Here is a 22,712-nt window from a genome sequence, read left to right on the forward strand (position 1 = left end):
TAATAAGAAATGAATTTACAACAGCTTTAACTACGGCAAGAGGGGAGATGTGGAAATCCAGTTTAAAAGATCGGATGCTGGTCTGCCGAGACAGAATAAAGCGTTTATGTTATGAGTCATGTAAAATGAAAGTGCGCTGACGGACCTATACTGGATGTGTGTACAGATACTAGAAACAAGATATATTCTGAGAGTTGGACTGCATCAAAGCCAACCTGAATGTCATTTACCTGTACAAGCAGATGTGGCAGAGGTGACAGAGGTGGCAGAGGTGACAGATGTGGCAGAGGTGACATATGTGACATATGTGGCAGAGGTGACAGATGTGGCAGAGGTGACGGTGGTTTCAGTTAGCCAGAAAAAATGAACATTTCTCTGCTTTATGGTTCCTGTAATTTTTTGGTTTGGATCAAAGCGCATTTTAGTTCAGATAGAAGGTTAACTCAGCAAGGGGATGAAGCGTGTAACATTACATTTTTTCCATCAGCCTCTGAAGAAAGGGAGGGAGAGAGAGAGAAAAGAAGGAGAGAAAGAGAGTGCTCTGAAAGAAGAGTTCCTATTAATGAAGTGGCCTAATGAGGCTTTCAGAAGAAGAACCCCTTTACCTCAGAGGTTAATAAGTTATTACCATATAATTATGCATACATATAATATATGATTGTCTCAGTTTTACAGCCACTGGTGGGCTAACATGACCCTGCTGCAGCCGCTCAGAGAGAGTTCAGCGAATTGCAAGAGCGGGCATCTCCCATGGAGACAGAAGAAGCTCTAGCCATCATTCCATATCATCCAGTCAGATCACAGCTTCCCACGCGGGAGGCGTGGCTATCACTGGCCCTCTGCCTTATTTCAATCAAGGGGCTCAGCTCAGATCATCACACAATCAATAACTGATTCATATATAATTAAGGATTAGCAAATGTCTAGTTTAATGGGTGATTGCTCACACCTAAACAGGTAGCTGCACTGGGAGGTGAGTTCTTGGCACCATTCAAGAGTGCGGATAAAACTACAAAACCAGAAAGTTTCCAATGAAATCTAGCAGTGGAACCCAGGATATAAGATAACTTTAAACCTAACATTAGGATTTGAGATTACCTGTCATGGTTGGCTCCTCTCTAGTGTCCCTGTCACCAAGGCAACCCTGTCTTGTGTCTTTGTTTGTTTCCTGGTTTCTTTTCCGCATGCATTCTTGTTTTGGTTCCATTCCATAGTTTCCTTTTCTCCGCCCCTCATTAGTTTCACCTGTTTCTTGTTTCCTGCTCGTTAGTACATGTATTTAAACCCTGTGTTTGTTCGGTCTCTTCACTGGTTGTCGCCCTAGCCTATGTTGTTTGTCGTTTATTCGCACTGTTGGGCATTAGCCCTGTTGTTTTCTTTATCTGTATTGTTTAGTCCTTTTCTCTGTAGCCTGTTTTCAGTTGTTTGCCTGTTCTTTTGTTTTTTTTCTGTTTGTACTGTAGCCTGTATCCCCTCTCTTCGAGTTGGCTCATTGACCCTGGACTGTCTATATCTTCCTGATACTGGGTTTGCCCATAATAAATCTCACTTTTCTGAACGTATGCATTTGTCTATCACTCGCTCCATGTTACACTACCCATTCAACTGTAGCATAGGGACTTTAGGATACACATCCCATATGCTGTTGGCCAACTTAACATTCAGAGAGATGTTTAGTAAGATGATGTTTGCTCATGCAAACTCACTCTCTGATCCAACCATCTTGCAAAATCTTTTTTGTCCTCTTTTACTTGCAGTAGCTCACACTGACACCATACTGTAGCAGTAAAACAGTAGACCCAAGTCTGAACATTTTATTCTCTCAGTGTTACTGGCCACATGGCAGAACAGAACAGGTATGGAGCAGAGACAGCACACAGACAGACAGAGCAGTCAGGGAGACAGATACAGAGACAGAGATAGAGACAGAGCACAGGCTGAGATCAAGATAGAGCAGAGAGGGAGACACATACAGGCACAGAGCGGAGACTGAGACAGACCAGAGAAATAGACAGAGCAGAGACAGGCAGAGACCAAAACAAAGTAAATGTTGACCATAATTATTTTAAGTGTTTAAGTGTATCTAATCTTTTACCCATACTTTCAGTCTGATTACTCAACATCTGGGCCAGAAGGATGAGGGGAGGGGGTTCTCCCGAGTAGATGGATGTGACTGAGTCATGCATGGATAGAAGGACTCACACTTATATAGAAGGAAGACACACTGAAATGCACATGGATTCATTCCGTATTACATACATACGAGTAAATCATTATCTGAACACAAAGGGTTCAGAGGCTGGATGGACTGTTTATTCCGTTTTGCCATTTTAGCTGCTTTTCTAGATCTAGTTCAACATGACACCATTTGTTCCCAAGAACAAACCTGAGAGTTCAGCTTGGTAAATGAAAGGACATACAGACAGGTTACTGAACACAGTCTGAGAGGACATACAGACAAAATACTGAGCACAGTCTGAGAGGACATACAGAGAGATTACTAAACACAGTCCGAGAGGACATACAGACATTTCTGAACACAGGCTGAAGGATTACTCTACCGGTCAGCTCCAACTGCTGCATGACACAGAGCTTCAGCAGAGACTCTGGCAGGCAGCTTGAGCAGAGAGAGGTGATCCTGACTCGCACCTCATCTGTGCAAATCATGCAGGCGTTGTGAGAGATGAACAGTGCTTCACCGTGGGGACAGGAGTAGCACAATCACAAGGTTTACAATCACCGCTCAATGTTACTCTCTCTATACCTGTCTCCCTCTCTCTATCTTGCATACACACACAAACACGTGCACACAAACACTCACACACATACACGAAAACGTCACTATGTGTCTCTGTGCAAAATCCTTATGCACTTTCGAATCTGCCAAATCTGTCAATGGTTCTTAATGCCTTATAGCTCCCTAGATAATTAATTTAGTGTGTTAAGTGATGCAGGGGTGTGTTAAGTGATGGGGGGGCGTGTTAAGTGAGGCAGGGTCATGTTAAGTGATACGGGGGCGTGTTAAGTGAAGCAGGATCACGTTAAGTGTGGCAGGGGCGTTTTAAGTAAGGCAGGGTCATGTTAAATGAGACAGGGGCGTGTTAAGTGAAGCAGGGTCATGTTAAGTGTCGCAGGGGCGTTTTAAGTGAGGCAGGGTCATGTTAAATGAGACGGGGGCGTGTTAAGTGAGGTGGGTGGGTGTGTTTAATTTAAGGCGGGGTTGTGCTTTGGCACAGGCCTTTGGTAGCAACTCCTCTGTACAGTACTCCTCATTATGAGCAGGCACAGGAGAACTCTAAAGCCCCATGATTCATGGGGAAGCATTCCAGTAACCCTTCCTTCTTACGGCACTGCTCAGAGCGTGACACACACACACACACACACACACACACACTCACACACACACACACACACACACACACACACACACACACACACACACACACACACACACACACACACACACAAACACACACACACAGAGAGAGAGAGAGAGAGAGAGAGAGAGAGAGAGAGAGAGAGAGAGAGAGAGAGGTTGAAATAGAGAGTAAGGAAGAAGACCCAACAGGCCTCCCACAGCCAATGGATTACACAGCAAACACACATCCACACAAGCAGATACAAGTGCACTCTAATCTTCCCAAAAGAGTGCCAGCACTCTAAGTGTAAAGCTCCCATTAACAGCCAGCACTCTCAGCTAACTCAGATAACACTGAGCTAACTCACTCTCAGCTAATTATCAGCTAACACACATCTAACTCATAATAACATTCAGCTAGCACTATAAAAATGCAACTAAGTTTTTTGAATTACTGAAACAATGAATTGTTAATTACTTTGCATCAACGCAAAAATACATGTAGGACAATTTCCCTTTGTATTGTGTCATCAAGAATATTTACAGTCTCTCGCCCTTACACTGGTATGCCTGGGCATACGAGGCTTCTAAAAGGTAAGAGCCAAACGCATTTAAAGGCCTAGTCAAACTAACACAGGTCAACTCTTGTGGCATTCTTGTGTTTTGGCTGTACCAGCATTTTCAGTTTTCTGTTTTCCAGACCTTCCCCATCCACAACAGAACACAAAAACGACGGGAAAGGTGAACGGAGAGCATCCGCAGTGTGTGACCTGTGGGGTCTGTGTCACTGCCGCCACAGGACTCTGTAGTCATGTGCAACGCAGCTGCCCACATGGTGAAGTGGTGAGAAGATTGTGAGGGAAAAAAAGACAGACAGCTTGTCTGGTTTAATGATCACGAGGCATTTCACTATTACACATTCACTTAGAGCAGTTAAGGTATTTATTTATTTACTTAAAATAACAAGAATGTATGTATTTAAACTAAAAAAGGTGGGTCATTCATACTGCTTAACCAAACACCAAGATCTCTGTATTTTGAAGAGTGAAACTGACAAGTTTTATTTCAAGGTTTAATTCCTGCAGTTGGTAAGGTCACTGAAATAAATAGTTAAATAAATGCACACATATAATTGAAAACTACAATACTTTATTAATTTATCTATGCATTTCTTTCATTATTTAATTACATATTTAATCATTTTTAAACACTTTTAATTTTACTATTATTTATTAATTGTCGAATGATGCTGTATATATAGATATTTATTTAATTTAACCCCCCCCCTAAAAAAAAAACAAAAAACCTCCATAGTTGAGCAGCTAAACATGAAATTAAAATACCTACTTCAGTAATCAGCATGACAACGGGTTCCACCATTGTGGAACTCTGGAAGTCACATGACAACCTTATGTAAGTGTTTTCTAAAATGTATGTTTTCCTTTATCCACACACCACCACCAGAGCTGCATTTTTAGAATTGCCCACTTTGATATACTTTCATTTGTGGGAAATGGCATTTTAGAGAGGATGAATGAGCAAAACAGATGTCTTTTTTTAAAGACCAGTGTTAGTGTGGACTAGGCCAAAATGTATTAGATTAATTATTAGATTGAGATGCATGTATGGAAATGACAATATTATTCTTTTTGGCTTTAGATTGAGGTTAATCCCTAACCTTATCTAGCTAATTGGATATTTTCAAATGTAGCATTCTAGCTAGCTCAGGGCCAGCACTCACCCATCGAGTGAGAAAATTCTAGAGTTAAATATTTATCAAGTAGACACATGTTTAATCTTGCATTGTTTGTTAGCTACCTTGAGACAAATCGAACACATTAGTCGCCAAGGATACCTCTATTTTCCATTTTTGAGTCCAATTAACCAATTATATTTACATTTCTGTAACCTGTCGTGCAACCTCGTGTAAATTATTTATCCAGTCAAAAAAAATTTTTTTAACGGCCTTGTGTTCATGCCGACTGTGTGTCCACAGAACACCAGAGCCAATCATTACTGGAAATCATTATTTAATTTATAGCACATTATTGCAGTGAAGTAGCTCAGTGTTTGAGGAGAGTGTTCATTAAATATCTCCTTAAATTTGCAGTTACCATTTTATGGATTTATTTTATGCATTTCAATGCTGTGTAATGCAGATTATTTTGTAACTTCTCATACTATGACTACCTCACTGAAGACGTTGTCATGGTGCCGCCCTCTACTAACGGCTATCGGCACCTGATAGCAGTTATGCATGTGGAGTTGTGTTTACGTTGTTATGTTAATTGTCACTGGTTCTTGTTTATGCTAGTCCACTCCTCCCTCAGGTGAGTGTGTTGTCCGTCAGTAGCCAAACGACCTGGGGGTTTTTATTACGTTTTTGTCTTATTTAAGCCCCGTTTAGTTTCATGACCATTTTCGGTCATTGAATTCATGTTGGAAACTCGCGATTGCTTCTCTTTCTTTGTCTGCACGTTTTACGCTCATAATGGATGCTGTTGTGCAACCATCCTAAAAGTAGGGACGTTCTGCTCACCTTAAATAAAGCACCCAGCAATGGGGAAAGTTTGTATCAAAGAAGGGGATTTCCATAAAATTATTTTATAAAGTTTGTTTTTGTTTATCAGTATTTTTAATTCCTTTTAAACCCATTCATAATTTTTGCTTTTATGTTTTGCTTCAGTTAATTTATGATGGTTTAGTTTAATCTCTGATCAAAGTAGCCTCAACTGAGAGGTTGACTGTGCTATGTCATATGTACAGTGAGGTGACTGATAGGTTGACTGTGCTATGTCATGTGTACAGTGAGGAGACTAGCTATACATCGCTCTTTTTTAACCAACAACCCAAATGCACTGAATTTGCTCTCAGGTTCTGCACAGTGTGTGTGTGTGTGTGTGTGTGTGCGTGTGTGTGTGGATGTGTGTGTGAGTGTGTGTGAGATGTTCAGAACTTTGCTGACAGCCCCAATGAGGAGTGCCATTGCTCTGCTGCGTTAACATAGCTTCTGTGTGTGTGTGTGTGTGTGTGCATGTGTGTGTGTGAGACTTTTTGAAAAGACCCAATGAGGAGTGCTATTACGCTTCTCTGTTAACGTAGCCTGTGTGTGTGTGTCTGTGTGTGTGTGTGTGTGTGTGTGTGTGTGTGTGTGTGTTTGTGTGTATGCGTGATGGAATATCCAGGTGCGTGGCTACGTACCGTAACACACAGGAGTAATGGCCGATGTCCTGAAGCTCTGCTGGCCTGAACCAGATGGAGTCCTCCTCTTTGCTCATCCTGACGCCGTCGAAGGAGATGGGCTCCTCAAAGTCTCCGTGTCCTGCACTTTTGTACCACATCAGGCTGAGGCCAGCACCTTGTGCGTGGCTGTAGTTAGCACGGATATATCCATAAAACAACGCACACTTAATCCGCACTGGCTCCCCAAGAAGCACTTTGTATTTCAAGTAGTCCACCGACCAGTCCGTGCAGCCGTCCACTGTAAATCAAAGAAAGAAGAGAATATCAGAGTTGTAAAGTCGTACTAACCATGTAATAACAATCCCAGAGGACCCCCTCCATCTCCTGCCCCTTCAAACTGTTTAATATTGAGCTGATAATTGAATGTTTAGAATCTAAAAACATTAGTTAATTTAGTTAATCAACATATTTAAAAACCTTGAGGGCCAGGCATGTTAAAGAGAATAACAGCACGTTTTAATTACCTTTCATGGTAAAAGATCATACAGAAATTACACTGTAATTTAGGCTTTTACAGAAGTGTTTCAAGTTAAAAAGCACAGCAGAATTCAGAGGCAGATTCACCCAATGAGTGTCAACATTCAGGACCAAACAAAACAGCAAAGCAGCGGGATGGAGACGCAGACAATGGAGACTAACAGGCTCATCTCAGACTGTGTGTGCATGTTTAAGTATATGCATGTGTTTGAGTAAATGGCTGTGTGCGTGCGTGCGTGTGTGTGTGTGTGTGTGTGTGTGTGTGTGTGTGTGTGTGTGTGTGCGAGAGCGAGTGTGTACGTGTGTGTGTGTGTGTGTGTATGGATGGATGGAGAGAAACAAACAAAGAGATAGATAGATAGATAGATAGATAGATAGATAGATAGATAGATAGATAGATAGATAGATAGATAGATAGATAGATAGATAGATAGTGTGAAAGAAATAGATTAAAGAAATATGGAGAGAGAGAGAAACAGCATGAGAAAGAGACCAACAGAGACAGAGAGAGTAGGAAGAGACAGACAATATGCATGAGAAAGGCCATTAGAAAGGAGACACAAACAGTGAGCCCAGTGAGAGAGTTTGAGAAAGCAAGAGACAGCGAGAGAGAGAGAGAGAGGGAGAGAGAGAGGGAGGGAGAGAGAGAGGGAGAGAGAGAGAGAGAGAGTGTGAAATATGGAGAATGCCTGGAATAAGAAGAAAAGTACCAGTCTGGCTAGATGACCTAAGAAACGGAGGAAAGGACATGCCCAACCCAGACAGTGAAAGATCAGGTATATGACAGCCCAGAGCACCAATCCAAACACACCGAGCCACTAGCCACTGCCCCTTCTCGTTAGACTCCTGCATTTTCGTTCCACTAAGCAGAACTCTGTGGCTCTATCCCTTTGGTGTGCACTCAGGCCCAGGAGCACAGGAGTGCAGGAGCGCAGAGGTAAAGAGGAGAGACCGAACCAGCCTTTCAGATATTCAGATCAGTGTTTTCATACAATAGCAATGTGCCACACAGTTTGTCCTATATGAGTTCATCTAAGTCTGCGCAGACCCATTATTTCCACCATTGGCTTGCAGCTGTGGGGATCGTCACATCCCATCAACCTTCGGAAGCAGTACTTAAGCCCCTCCCACTTCCTGCTCTATTTCCTGTGGACTGCTGCGCACTGCCCTGGTGTCTAATGACAGTGTCGACAGTGATAACACACTCACTCTTGGTTCTCCTGTCTCCCTCACTGCCAAGCTCCTCGCTCGGCCTCCCGTCACCCCACCCCTCCTTCCACTCCCCAACCTCCATCACTCGTTCCACTTCCCAAAGCCCATTCCTCGGTCTACTCCCCAACTTCCATCACTCGCTCCACTTCCCAACCTCCATCACTCGTTCCACTTCCCAACGCCCATTCCTCGGTCTACTCCCCAACTTCCATCACTCGCTCCACTTCCCAACCTCCATCACTCATTCCACTTCCCAACCCCCATTCCTCGGTCTACTCCCCAACCTCCATCCCTCACTCCCCTCCTCAACCTCCATTTCTCCCTCTGCCTCCCCATCCCCCCACTCCCTCAGCCCTCAATCTCCCACTCTGTCTCCCTCAGACACCTTTCTCCACCTCACCTAACCCCTTATTCTTCACGCCGCCTCTACTCCCCAAACTCTCCATCCCTCGCCTCACCTCCCCCAACCCTCATCCCTCGTTCCACTACTCACCAGAGCAGCTGGCGAGACCAGATGCAGAAAGCTCAACAGGCTGGGCTAATTCTGTCTCCCCGAATGTTTTATTTACAAAAGAAACATCTCAGCAGCTAATTAACAAAAGGGAAAGCATGTCTCATTATTCATCTCTGCTACTTTCAGTAGAGTCAATCAAACTGATTTATTTATGCAGAGGTTTTTGTATTTTTTTTTTTTTTTTGGTATTTTCTGTTTTAATTGTAGTGAGGAGGTTTCAAATTGGGAAAACCCATTCAGACACTTTAAATATGAAGTACTACTGGGTCAGTGTATCGCAGCATGCTCCTCTGCTGAAGTGATCTATCCCAGCATGCTCTGGCTCTAACAACACCTATTTAGACCACACGAAGAGCTTATTAGTCAGGTAATAAGTTGTGGCAGGGAAGGTGGGAGCATATTACAATTCTATTCAAATGAAATATATATTTCGAGTTGTTTCTGGTTTTTAGTGTTTTCTGTATTAATTGTAGGTAGGAGTTTTCAGAGAGAACACACACTCACAATGAAGCACTACAAAGTGTCGCGAGTCTTTTGACAGCAGAGTCATCACTCACTGCTGTCTTAGAGACGTGAGTCTTTAGACAATGGAGCAACCTGTACATTAGTTCATAAAGCACAAGACATCATCCACAACCATTAGCACAACAAAATCATTTAGAAGCTCCTGGTCCACAACCAGAAACGGCAGTATTCTCCACAAAGGTGGTTTACAAAAATGGGCCAACCATCATCAAAGAGAGAAGCCAAGAGGTAGGAACTGCCTTGTTACCTTTGAATTAGATTTAAAGCCACCAAACCCGAGAAATCCCACTGTGAATCTGTCAATGTGCAACTGAAAATAAAACTAAGAGCCGCCCTGACAGTGCAGCTGGGTGCAGTAATGACATTTTCAAACAGAACTGAGAAGAAGAACTTATTAAAGTGTTACACATCTCTGTTGCCATGGCAATGGTGGTAGTGGGTGTGGTTTCTGCGGTGGTGTTGTATGTGGGTGGATAACTGCTAATCAGACTGTGGCTAATTAAGACATGTTTCATGCACATTGCAGTAATAACTTCAAAGTGTTTTTGCAATCTGTAACTGAACCAAGCAGTGGCTCAGATGGATAAAACATAAATATCTTCTTTAATTATGGGCAGTGTCTTGTCTGTGTGGCATGGCAGGTTGCCCACTGTGCCAGCTCTGTCCATGGCACTACTCATGCCCAATGTCAGACCCATCAAGGTACGCACAATAGCTAGAGATTATGCCTCATCAGAACATCAGGGCTGTGTGCAGGTCTGTGTGCAGGTCTGTGTGCAGGGCAGGGTGGTGTGGATGCTGGCTGGGAGGGTCTGTGTGCAGGGCAGGGTGGTCTGGGTTCAGGGTAGGTGGTTTGGGATTAGGACGGTGCGATCTGTGCGTGGTTCTGAATGCAGGTTGGAATGGTCCCGTTCTAACACACCACATGAAGAGCTTATTAACCAAGTAAAGTTGAGGCAAATAAAGTAGGAGCATATTACAAATATATTAAAATAAAATAATCACTTATATGCTTTTTAAAGTTATTGTTTCATTTAATTTCAGATTATTGCTATATAAAATCCCAAAATGTAACATTTTGGATAATTTTGTTAGAGGCCTTTGACCATTTGGGCTCTTGGTCCTGATGGTGCCATTTAAAGTGTGGAATCAAAGTTATCAAAACATCCTGCGGGTGAGCAATTGATTTTTCATCTGTGATGGTGAAAATGTCAGCGATTTAATTGAGTAGTTAAAGCACAGAAAGGGGAGTGAGAGAAAGAGAGAGAGAGAGAGAGAGAGAGAGGGAGGGAGAAAAGGAGAAAAAAAGAATATAAAATGTAAAGATGGTAGAGGTAATGGTGAGGGTGGGGTGGTGTTAGTGGTAGTGGTAACAGCGAGGGTGGGGTGGTGTTAGTGGTAGTGGTAACAGCGAGGGTGGGGTGGTGTTAGTGGTAGTGGTAATAGTGAGGGTGGGGTGGTGTTAGTGGTAGTGGTAATAGTGAGGGTGGGGTGGTGTTAGTGGTAGTGGTAATAGTGAGGGTGGGGTGGTGTTAGTGGTAGTGGTAATAGTGAGGGTGGGGTGGTGGTAGTGGTAACAGTGAGGGTGGGGTGGTGTTAGTGGTAGTGGTAATAGTGAGGGTGGGGTGGTGTTAGTGGTAGTGGTAATAGTGAGGGTGGGGTGGTGGTAGTGGTAACAGTGAGGGTGGGGTGGTGTTAGTGGTAATAGTGAGGGTGGGGTGGTGTTAGTGGTAATAGTGAGGGTGGGTAGTGTTAGTGGTAAGAGTGAGGGTGGGTGGTGTTAGTGGTAATAGTGAAGGTGGGGTGGTGTTGGTGGTAGTGGTAACAGTGAGGGTGGGGTGGTGTTGGTGGTAGTGGTAATAGTGAGGGTGGGGTGGTGTTAGTGGTACTAGTGAGGGTGGTGTTGGTGGTAGTGGTAATAGTGAGGGTGGGGTGGTGTTAGTGTTAATAGTGAGGGTGGGGTGGTGTTAGTGGTAATAGTGAGGGTGGTGTTGGTGGTAGTGGTAATAGTGAGGGTGGGGTGGTGTTAGTGGTAATAGTGAGGGTGGTGTTGGTGGTAGTGGTAATAGTGAGGGTGGGGTGGTGTTAGTGGTACTAGTGAGGGTGGTGTTGGTGGTAGTGGTAATAGTGGGGGTGGGGTGGTGTTAGTGTTAATAGTGAGGGTGGGGTGGTGTTAGTGGTAATAGTGAGGGTGGTGTTGGTGGTAGTGGTAATAGTGGGGGTGGGGTGGTGTTAGTGTTAATAGTGAGGGTGGTGTTGGTGGTAGTGGTAATAGTGAGGGTGGGGTGGTTTTAGTGGTAATAGTGAGGGTGGTGTTGGTGGTAGTGGTAATAGTGAGGGTGGGGTGGTGTTAGTGGTAATAGTGAGGGTGGTGTTGGTGGTAGTGGTAATAGTGAGGGTGGTGTTGGTGGTAATGGTGTTAATGAGCTTGGGGTTGATGATGGTGGGGGGGTTAGATCAGTATATAAATATTTATTCCTGAGAAAATTGATTCATTTGGACGACTTTCATGAGGATGTTTTAACACAGTTACAGAAATTGAGATTATGAAGTTCTTGCCATTTTGCTCATGTCTGCTCATAATTATTACAGCTGCTCAGAACTCATATTCTGAGTGCTGAAGCTTACCATTCATTTCACGTCCATTTTAATGCCAGAGAAAACTGTATAATCTTGCTAGTAGCACATAAATACGTAGCCAAGCTTGATTAAACACAATTAACATCCCCCCCTCCCCAACATGAGTTCTGAAGTGTTCCACGCATGTAGGGGGCGTGGCCCATGCTGCCTGCTTATGCAGAGATATGCATGGTGGATGACTCTGATTGGAGGAATTGCATTGTCACAGTAGTCTCTGGCAACAGATGATAAGTATGTGCTGATTTATGTTTGCCCTTTCTCACTGATCCAAGTTTAGCTACAGTTCCCTCAGAGAACAGGATCTGTAGTGGAGAATCTATTCCCATATGAGCTCTGAGCAGCAGACCAACATATGAACCGTTAAACAGAGTTATTTCCCAGAAGACAACAGCATAATCAGACCAACATTGGAACAATGAGGTTGACCAGCTCTCTGCATGGTAATGCAAAACATGTGAAACCATGCAGTGGATAGACAGATGAAGAGAAAGACAGAAAGAGTGCACAACTGAGCAAGGTGGCGAAAGTTAGCATACGTCATGTGTGTGTGTGTGTGTGTGTGTGTGTGCATGTGAATGCAGAGGGGAGGAAGGAAGAAAGGAGGGACAGAGAGAGAAAGGAAGAGGGAGAGAGAGAGAGAGGGAGGGACCGTAATGGAGAGAATTGTGTCTGCCATTGTGTGGACTCATGCCTGATGGGTCAGAGAGGAGAGACTTGTCTGACCCTGGAGCCACCCAGCATGATAATGCTCCTCTATTACACTTCAACACTGCAATAAATACATGGCTGGCAGGCAGAGGGGCCGACACACACACACACACACACACACACACACACACACACCACATCCCAAATCACAGTGCATTATCACTAACACTACTTTAACACCCAGGCAAATTTTCAGAAAAAATTACCCCTTTAGAAACTGTGTGATTGTGTATGTGTGGTGTGTGTACATTGTCACTGAAAGAAATTAGCTCTGTGATGGAAGCTAATCTAGCCCATTTCTTAGAGAACGATGTCACTTAGAATCATAAAACACACAAACACACACAGTCTCTATAAATACTATTTTTTTGGGGGGGAGAAACTGCTGAGTGAGGTTTGCCAATCTCAGTTTACTTCATATGTGTGTGTGTGTGTGTGTGTGTGCTTGCATTTGCATGTGTGTTGTGTCAGCTTTAAAGATTTCAGCCAATTTTAGTTGTTCACCTGTGCATGTGCATGATGCAAAGCATTGTAATTATTCTTAATAACCCCTCACTGAAGTGGCAGTTGCATTAGAACTCCTAAAAACAGGGCACTGCTTGAATCCTGATCCTGATCCAGATCAGTATGAAATGCTAGTGCTGCATATGCTTGTGATTCTCAAGCCCAAGAGCCCTGATCCAGGTACGGTAGCAGATGTGATCATGATGAGTGCATTTCATTACCTTCAGTTCAAATGCATGTAGCCCCTCCTCCCACTTGTTATCTCCATGGAGATAAAACCCATGCCCAATTTCACCCAACCCTGGCTTTCTCCATCTTTAAATATCCACCTCTCTATCTTCCCCATAACCCCCTCCTTTCACTCTTTCTCTCTCTCTCTTTCGTTCGCTATATTTGTGTGCGACAGCAATCATTTATATGCAAATGTGTGAAAAATTATTGTTATTTCCCCATCCAAATAAACATCGCCACCAGTCCCTTTTGGCTTCTGTCTCTGTATCCCAGTGATTAGAATCTAGCCCTCTTCTCCCAAACAGTATAGAAAAGAGATGATTATCTGATTATGTACATTGAGTTCATTACTGCACTTGTTCTATCTGTACTCACATCGCCTTTACCATTCAATGCTTCCTCATGTGTTCTAGTCTTCCATGTCTCTGTCTCTCTCTCTCTCTCTCTCTCTCTCTCTCTCTCTCTCTCTCTCTCTCTCTCTCTCTTTTCATGCAGCTAGGAATATTAATGGCCATTTCACAGAGAAAAGTTCTGATTCCTCTCCATACTGAACCACTGGCAGGACTGTCGGGCATCTTTGCACAGGTCCACACACATAGAAATGCAGTCTAATGTCCCAACAGGCTCAGTGCAGCTTGCGAAGAACGTTACCCACGGAGAACCCCAGTTACTGTCCAAAATGAAGTTGTCTAAAGGGAAGCTGTCTAAAGTTATTTTTTCTGTTTGAGGGACATAAAAGCAAATGTTAGCTGTCTAAAAAAGGTCCAAACACCGAACCTCATTTAGAGGAGCTCTAAAAATTAAGTTTGAAAATAGAGTTTGTAAGAGCTTGAGAAAAGTCAGAGGCGTGCAGATTTAAAGGGTCAGAGATGGGCAGGGTCAAAGATGAGGAGCCTATGAAGAGCTCAGTGTGATGGGACAGGCATGTCCACTAAATGCTGTCTGCCCTCAGACTGAGGCGTCTGTCAGCGCATAGAACTCAATAACCTTCTCCTTCCACTGCATCTGCCTCTCCGCCCCCAGCCACAGAGTGTATTAAAGGGAATTAGTCAGAAACAGATAGTGTGTTTGTGTGTGTTATACTGTGTTTAGATTAGAAGGCGGAGTTATATTATAGCTCTCTAAAGGGCTTTAACATATGTGATGTATAATGTCCCTGTTCAATCTGAAGTTAGACTGCAGAGTTGAATCATCATATCAGTTTGTTCACGAATTAACAGTCAGTCAGACCACTAAATATCATCTAATAGTGTACCTATGTGTAGCCATATGGCATAAGAATATGTTCCCCGTGTGTTCCCCTGTAAGGGCATTAAAAGTGTTCCTTCTGGCCTTTCTTCTGAAAGCAGGCTGAAGGCAGCTGGGGCTGTTTGACTGACTACAGACGCAGAGGCAGTAAACATGGTAGAGCTGAGTTAAGCTCCTCGCCCTGAGCATCTGTAGACGGGTTAAGGCCCGCCCCAGGGGAAGTGAGGTGAGGGTTTTTGTGCGCTGATGCTGCATTTTATTCTTGTGAATCGCAAAAGAGTGAGAGTAAAGAGAGTGAAGTGTGTGGCTGTCACTGCACCGGCTGTCACAGCGCCGTCTGCCTGCAGGGAAGCTCTTGGAGCCAATCGAACAGCAGCATCTGCAGTGGGAGCAGGGAGAGGCACCTGGAGCCAATCAAATAGCAGTAACTGCAGTGGGAGCAGGGAGATGCACCTGAAGCCAATCAGACAGCAGCGTCTGCAGCAGGAGCCGGGGGGCGAGGCACCTGGAGCCAATCAGACAGCGGTGTCTGCAGTGTGAGCAGGGCGAGGCACTTGGTGGTGGGCACAACGGAAGGGAGTCTCACACACACACACACACACACACACACACACACACACACACACACACACACACACACACACACACACACACACACACACACCTTTCTACAACATTAGCATTCCTATCTCTGACTACTAACTAGCAGACTCCTGCTTCTAAATACACCCTGAACCGCTAGTTTTATCACACCTTAATCTGCAACACACATACACAAACCCAAACACACACACACACACACACACACACACACACACACACACACACACACACACACAATGGCATGTAGGCATGATGGGTCTCAGTGGATTGGAATATGAGTGTCTAACTGTTAGAAGACATTACTGTCAGTCAGTGCAACTCTGCTACCTCCTGACCACTGATTAGAGCAGCAATTCAATTACAGAGCAGAGAGATGGAATACTGTCTGCTTACTCAGTGTGACAGTAAGCACGCACACACACAGGAAGGAGGATCAGGAGTTGAGGAAATGGGCTCACACTCAAAGTAAGCAACCTTTGGCAAAAATGTGGCAAATTTGGTTAAATTTTGTTAAGGTACTTGACTTGTAATCAGAAAGTTGCTGGTTCAAGCCCTGCCACTGATGGACCCCTGAGCAACCCTCAATTGCCCCAGCTGTGTCAATTGTAAGTTGCTTTGGATAAAAGCATCAGCTAAATGTAAATAATTTAATACAGTCTATTGATAAGTTGCCCTAATTTAGAATAACAATTATTGCAGAGTAAACCATGGTTAAATATTTGCATGCTACCAATCCAGAACTGCAACAAATATCAAGAAGTCCATGTAACTTAAAGATGTGCATTTCATTTAGACATCACTAAAAACAACATTATCCAGATTTCAGGCACACTGACAAATTTTTGGCTATTAAATAAATGTGTCACCAAAGTTCTTAATCTAACTAGCAGAACACAAGAACAAACCATCAGGTTCATGAAATGACACACGTGATGGTGCTTACTGTAACCATAAACACAGCAACTAAAGAGAAAACACTTAAACACTGAGATGAGTAAAGCCGGAGGATTCAGGCGGTGAATGATCTCATGTGAAGTGAAGCAGAAGTGAAGGAATCATTCAGCATGCTTCTCCTACAGCAGAGGCAGGAGGACATCTCGCCATCGCTGTTTCCTCCGGAGACATCAAAACACCCATCATCCATGATCGCTATCTTCCTCATCAGTCAACTCAGGCAAAGGCTTGACTGATGAAGGTTGGAACAGAATCAAATTAAAGAGTCATCTTCAGCGCTCTCTATCTATGATCACACATGCACAAAAACTAAAAAAAAAAAAAAACATTACAACCTAGACACCGCCTCCCAGACACACACACATACAACCATTCATTTAAACACCGATGCTCACACATGTCCACGCACACACGCACACACACATATACCACCTAAACATGGAAATTAATTCTTAAAGCAATCAAGTACTAAGGCTTTCAAACAACAGCAAAATATCTATGTAGAATGCAGTAGGTCTACACACCAGGTCTGCTCTGGCTACAGGTTCCAAAACATACTACCATCATCATAGTTTTCAGAAATAATCACAAAAATGATTTGTATACAATGTCAGGACCTTGCAGTTCATCAGTATGTTGAAAAATCTACCTAGTGATGAAAAAGAAAAAATAAATGATGAAAGAAAATTGTAATTATGTTGTTAGTAGTTACTGGCATTTGCTTATACATAATTCATGTACTGTGCTTTTTCACACATTTGATGAAGAGTAGAAAGTAGAAGGAGAGAAGCCCAAGCAGCTCTCATTAACCAAGTGAGCAAATACACACAACCATGACCTGATCTGTCATTAGGGTTGGATATCATGTGGGTTGTTTTTTTTATACTGGTACTAAAACCTTTCAAAATAGTGCCAATGCCTAAACACATCTTTGCTAATAAATTGCATCTAGAGTAAAAAGTCATGTAAATTTGATTTTTCACCAAACTATCCCTTTAGAAGCACCGGAATGAGGCACCAAAATCTTGGTAGATACTGACCACATAGAAACCGACACCATAGTGGTACAGGATTTCAGCACACAACCCTATCTGTATTCAGGAGGCCAACACAGCAAGCCCCATGAGTCTGAGTATCATTTGTCTTGGTCCCATGTGTCTGGGCCCCATGTGTCTGGGCCCCATGTGTCTGAGCCCCATGTGTTTGGGCCCTATGTGTCTCAGCCCTGTGTGTCTGGGCCTCATGTGTCTGGGCCACATTTGTCTGGGCCCCATGTGATTCAGCCTTGTTTGTCTGGGACCCATTTGTCTGGGTCCCATTTAACTCAGCCCCATATGTCTGGGCCCCATGTGTCTGAGCCACACTGCTATTGCAGCTGGTGTACCATTGGATGTGAAGCAAGAATTCAGATAGCCAGACAAAGAAAGGGTTACATTAGTGTTCATCACACACACACACACACACACACACACACACACACACACACACACACACACACACACCTAGTGTATCAGCATACAACACCTCTTCCTTCTTATCAATACTTATATCTAGTCAACTAACTTTCTTCTTTAGGAGAAAAGCATGCAAAAGAGGTAGAAAGAAAATTATCAAAGATGTTTCATCCTGGGAGAATAAACAGATATGTGGCTATTATGTAAGCCTTTTGCTAAGCGGACAAATTAGAACTGTGAATGTGACTCATTTTTTCTGATATGTATTACTGGACTGATATAGCAATGCACTATAAATAGAAAAAAAACCCATCAGAAGCCTTACAAGAGGTCAAAACCCAATGAACTGATAATGCAATAATTCTTTATTGTTGTTCTCGAGGAGAAGAGTGGACTCCCTGCAGTGCCAAGAGACAGGAAAGTGATGAATCTGTTTGTGAACTTGCTGGAATAGCTCTCATTTACCAAGTGCTTGCAAAGCAAGGCCATCCCATAATAACAAAAGCGTGTGCTGCTCAGAAACCACATCTCTTGACAACAGTTCCAACAGAGCAGGTGTGACATATATTCCCACTGCATCAATGTTCTGTTTATTTTTGACCTAGAAGTTATAAATAATTTATTTATTCATGTAATATCACAGAACATAGTCATGCACACCTTCTGGAAGTTTGATCAAACACTGGGATTTGTAGTCTGATGGAGCACAGGTCTATAGTGGGCTGTTAGTTTACTGTTCTCAGATGGAGCACAGGTCTATAGTGGGCTGTTAGTTTGATGTCGTCAGATGGAGCACAGGTCTATAATTGGCTATTAGTTTGATGTAGTCTGATAGAGCACAGGTCTATAGTGGGCTGTTAGTTTGATGTAGTCAGATGGAGCACAGGTCTATATTTGGCAGTTAGTGTGATGTAGTCAGATGGAGCACAGGTCTATAGTGGGCAGTTAGTTTGATGTAGTCTGATGGAACACAGGTCTATAGTGGGCTGTTAGTTTGAGGTACTTTGATGGAATACAGCTCTATAGTTGGCTGTTAAAATCAAGACCTGTGACCTACTTCTTCTGAGTAATTTATTATCTAAACCAAGGTCTTTTATGGTGCATAGGTAAGGTTGAGGGTTAAAAGGGCACAGGGACGTGGGTGAGGTCAGAGCTGGATGTAGGATGCAGGAGAGTGATCCAGGGTCAAGGCAGGGGAGTGACCCGAGGCCACGCCAATAGCATTCACACAAGGATCAGTAAAATGTACCTCCCTATATGGAACACACACCTCCCACATGGAACATGCACCTCTCACACAAAATGTGCACCTCCCAAACTGAATGTGCACCACCTACATTCCATATGGAATTCCCATATGGAATACTGTGGAGAAATGCACCACCCCAATCTGGCCAAAGCTACATAACTTTCTACAACTGTCAAAAACACATGAAGGTCAATGTGGTACCCTTGACCAGTCAGAGGGGTTTATAATGGGATCTTTATAATGACTACCAATTGGATTCAAATTACTACAAACCGGTTATAGAAAATGGATTTCCCAGCTGTGAAAGAAAGAATGTCACTGAAAGACTCACTCTCTGAGCAAAAGGAACATTCTTGATGAAACTGGTGAGCAGAGAAACATTCAGTAACATTTTTCTGCAGATCCCCACTAGAAGAGATGTCTTTGGTGAGAGAGACAATGTCCTATAGACTTTGAAATGTCTTTAGTAACATGAAATGTTAAATGTTAATGTTTATATAAGGGTATGGAAGAAAAGAGATGCGTTCCTAGGGGAGAGATTGAGAGAGAGAGAGAAAGAGAGAGAGAGAGAGTATGAAAATCTGTGTGTGTTGGAGAGCTCTAGGTCTGATGTTGGCATAGCTGTCAAACTCTTAATCTCTCTTTGTGGGTCTAAAGCTGAGAAATGTCATCTCTCTCTGTTTCTCTCTCTCTCTCCCTTATACACACAGTGTTTACCCTCCCAGAAGGAACAAACATCTCTCATTCAGTGGCTTATTATCATTTCAGCTGGTGATCAGGAACAGGATAATTAATATCACCGAAATCCAACAAAAATACATGGGAAACGAAATCCCTGTTTCTACAGTACCATTGCTACTCTGGAAACTAGTTATTACATTAAAATTTGCATTTTAGATGGGTATTTTTAGCAATCAAAAGTGAAAGGAACCTAGTGTTTGAATAAAGAACCAAAGGTTATTTATTATTTTAGTTGTAAAAACGGTTTTTTTTTAATGGCCCATAAATGCCTCATCAGTTAAGTCATGATATATAATGACAGGCGTATTTAATAAATAACACGTACATTCCACAGCGTCATATTTTATAGAACAAACGATGTAAACTGAAGTTAACAGATGAACCGCATACGTGAACATTTATACTTCGTAGCTAAATTTCCCTTTCTATAACAAACTATTTCAGCTGATGTACAATATCTGGAATGTCATTGAGGACAAGCTAACGTGAGCTCGACCGACACATCACAGTAAAATGAGGAAAACACTACGGGGTGTTACTGTAACCATTACCATCACAGCTTTGTCGTTAACTCTTGTGACAAATCAAAGCGAAAATAAATAAATAAATAAATAAATAAATAAATAGATAACGCAGGGATAATTATCTACCTGTCAAGCAGAAATGTGGCTAACTCTCTATCGGTTTTGAAACCTTTCTGACCCCGCAACTCTTTCCACCTCTGAAAAGCCGCTCCGGTGTTTATTATTGTTTCATCTTGCTTGCTTTCCTTCATTTGTCATATTCTGTTCGCTTGTCTTTGTTGTGTAAACTGTTGCTGCCGTTAATGGTGCTTGTTTAACCGCGTCGTTTCGCAACGCTCCTGAAACCGCTCACCAGGGAGAGCGCGTGAACGGATGAGGGCGTGCGCGTGCACAAACAGCGCGCGACACTTCGCCACACACTCCTGCCTCTGATTGGTTGTTCTGATTCGGGCGCTTTAGGTCATTGCAGATGGCATCGGGAGGACTAGGTGTAACCAGAACAGCCTGATTTTGTTTTCAGTTTACCTGTCTCATGTACCTCTGTCAGGACATAGTGACAAATTTAGTATATATGGTTTACCTCCTGCTGCTTTAAGAACTAGCAATGGACAATGTCATGTTACCATTATTATCAATGGATGTCACTTAGCGTTATTACACAATCCAGTTACATCTTCTTCACTTCTACTACTTGATACATATTTTGTATATGTAAAGTATACATACTTTATTGTATTACCTTGTATATATACACTGTATTATACTGGCCAATATATCGCAATATTATATTGTATTAAATTTGTTTATAATATGTACTCTGACTATGGAAGTTCATCTGTAGGTCTGAACCCTGAGTGACGTGACTGTGACCAGCCACAGAAGTCTGATGTGAGGGGGTGGGGAAAATGCGCAAAGTGAGGAGAGAACTTGGGCAGAGAAGAGGAAAAGAAGAGGAATGATCAGAGACAGATAGAGGAAGGATAGAAACAGTGCACTGAGGGACATAAGACATCCATGTGCATGGGACATCCATGTGGAGGGAAAACTATTCCTGTGAAGGACGAAAAATCCAGGTGGGGGTGGCACAAAACATGGAGAGAAAGAAAGATTTGCATGAATAGAAGATAATTTACACAGATACAGAGGACAGTCATGATTAGATGATGTGTAAGAAACAGGTGAGAAAGTGTGAGAAAGGGAGAGAGAGAGCAAGAGATAGAAAGAGAACTGAAAATGAAGGAAAAGGAAAGAACAAAAGTAGAGCTGGAGAAGTGCATGCTAATCCAGTGGTGCAGTGTGCCATAGTAATCCAGTGGTGCAGTGTGTCATATTAATCCAGTGGTGCAGTGGCATATTAATCCAGTGGTGTCATATTAATCCAGTGGTGCAGTGTGCCATATTAATCCAGTGGTGCAGTGTGCCATATTAATCCAGTGGTGCAGTGTGCCATATTAATCTAGTGGTGCAATGTGTCATATTAATCCAGTGGTGCAGTATGTCATGCCACAGTCAGCCGAGGTCAGGCTGGATTATCTGATCTGAGCATGGCTGCAGAGACAGTGTGGCGATTAGCCCATGATTTCTACGTTACAGCTAGGCACTCTACACAGCCTTGTGCAGCAAAGCACAACCCTACACAGCCTTGTGCAGCATAGCGCAACTCTACACAGCCTTGTGCAGCATAGCGCAACTCTACACAGCCCTGTGCAGCATAGCGCAACCTTACACAGCCCTGTGCAGCATAGCACAACCCTACACAGCACTGTGCAGCATAGCACAACCCTACACAGTCTTGTGCATCATAGCACAACCCTACACAGCCCTGCCAGGCTACAGAGCACTAACAAATGATCCCCTTTCTGATAAATACGATGAGAGAGAGAGAGAACTAGATAGATAGATAGATAGATAGATAGATAGATAGATAGATAGATAGATAGATAGATAGATAGATAGATAGATAGATAGATAGATAGATAGATAGAGGGGGAGAAAGAGAAAGAGGGAGAGAGAGAGAGAGAGAGAGAGAGAGAGAGAGTGTAGGAGGCAGCTGCAAACATGAATGCTGATTAGATATAGGGTGTGCAGTGATGATACAACACTTCTTGCTTATTCCCTACTCCCTGCTCCCTACACCCTGTTGCCTATTCCCTACTCCCTGCTCCCTACACCCTGTTGCCTATTCCCTACTTCCTGCTCCCTACACCCTGTTGCCTATTCCCTACTCCCTGCTCCCTACACCCTGTTGCCCATTCCCTACTCCCTGCTCCCTACACCCTGTTGCCTATTCCCTACTCCCTGCTCCCTACACCCTGTTGCCTATTCCCTACTCCCTGCTCCCTACACCCTGTTGCCTATTCCCTACTCTCTGCTCCCTACACCCTGTTGCCTATTCCCTACTCCCTGCTCCCTACACCCTGTTGCCCATTCCCTACTCCCTGCTCCCTACACCCTGTTGCCTATTCCCTACTCCCTGCTCCCTACACCCTGTTGCCTATTCCCTACTCCCTGCTCCCTACACCCTGTT

General features: G+C 43.3%; 1 protein-coding gene across 4 annotated transcripts in view; it reads right to left on the reverse strand.

Moving 5' to 3' along the window:
• il1rapl1b (interleukin 1 receptor accessory protein-like 1b) overlaps window positions 1-22,712 on the reverse strand; it is a 295,493-nt gene that overhangs the window by 155,146 nt on the left and 117,635 nt on the right. For all 4 annotated transcript variants that reach the window (XM_027011408.2, XM_027011407.2, XM_035520914.1 and 1 more), the window contains exon 3: window positions 6,560-6,839. In XM_027011408.2, coding sequence (XP_026867209.2) covers window positions 6,560-6,839 — 280 coding nt within the window. The remainder of the gene's footprint in view (window positions 1-6,559; window positions 6,840-22,712) is intronic.

The sequence above is a fragment of the Electrophorus electricus genome, chromosome 21 (assembly GCF_013358815.1).
Source record: "Electrophorus electricus isolate fEleEle1 chromosome 21, fEleEle1.pri, whole genome shotgun sequence".
NCBI lineage: Eukaryota > Metazoa > Chordata > Actinopteri > Gymnotiformes > Gymnotidae > Electrophorus > Electrophorus electricus.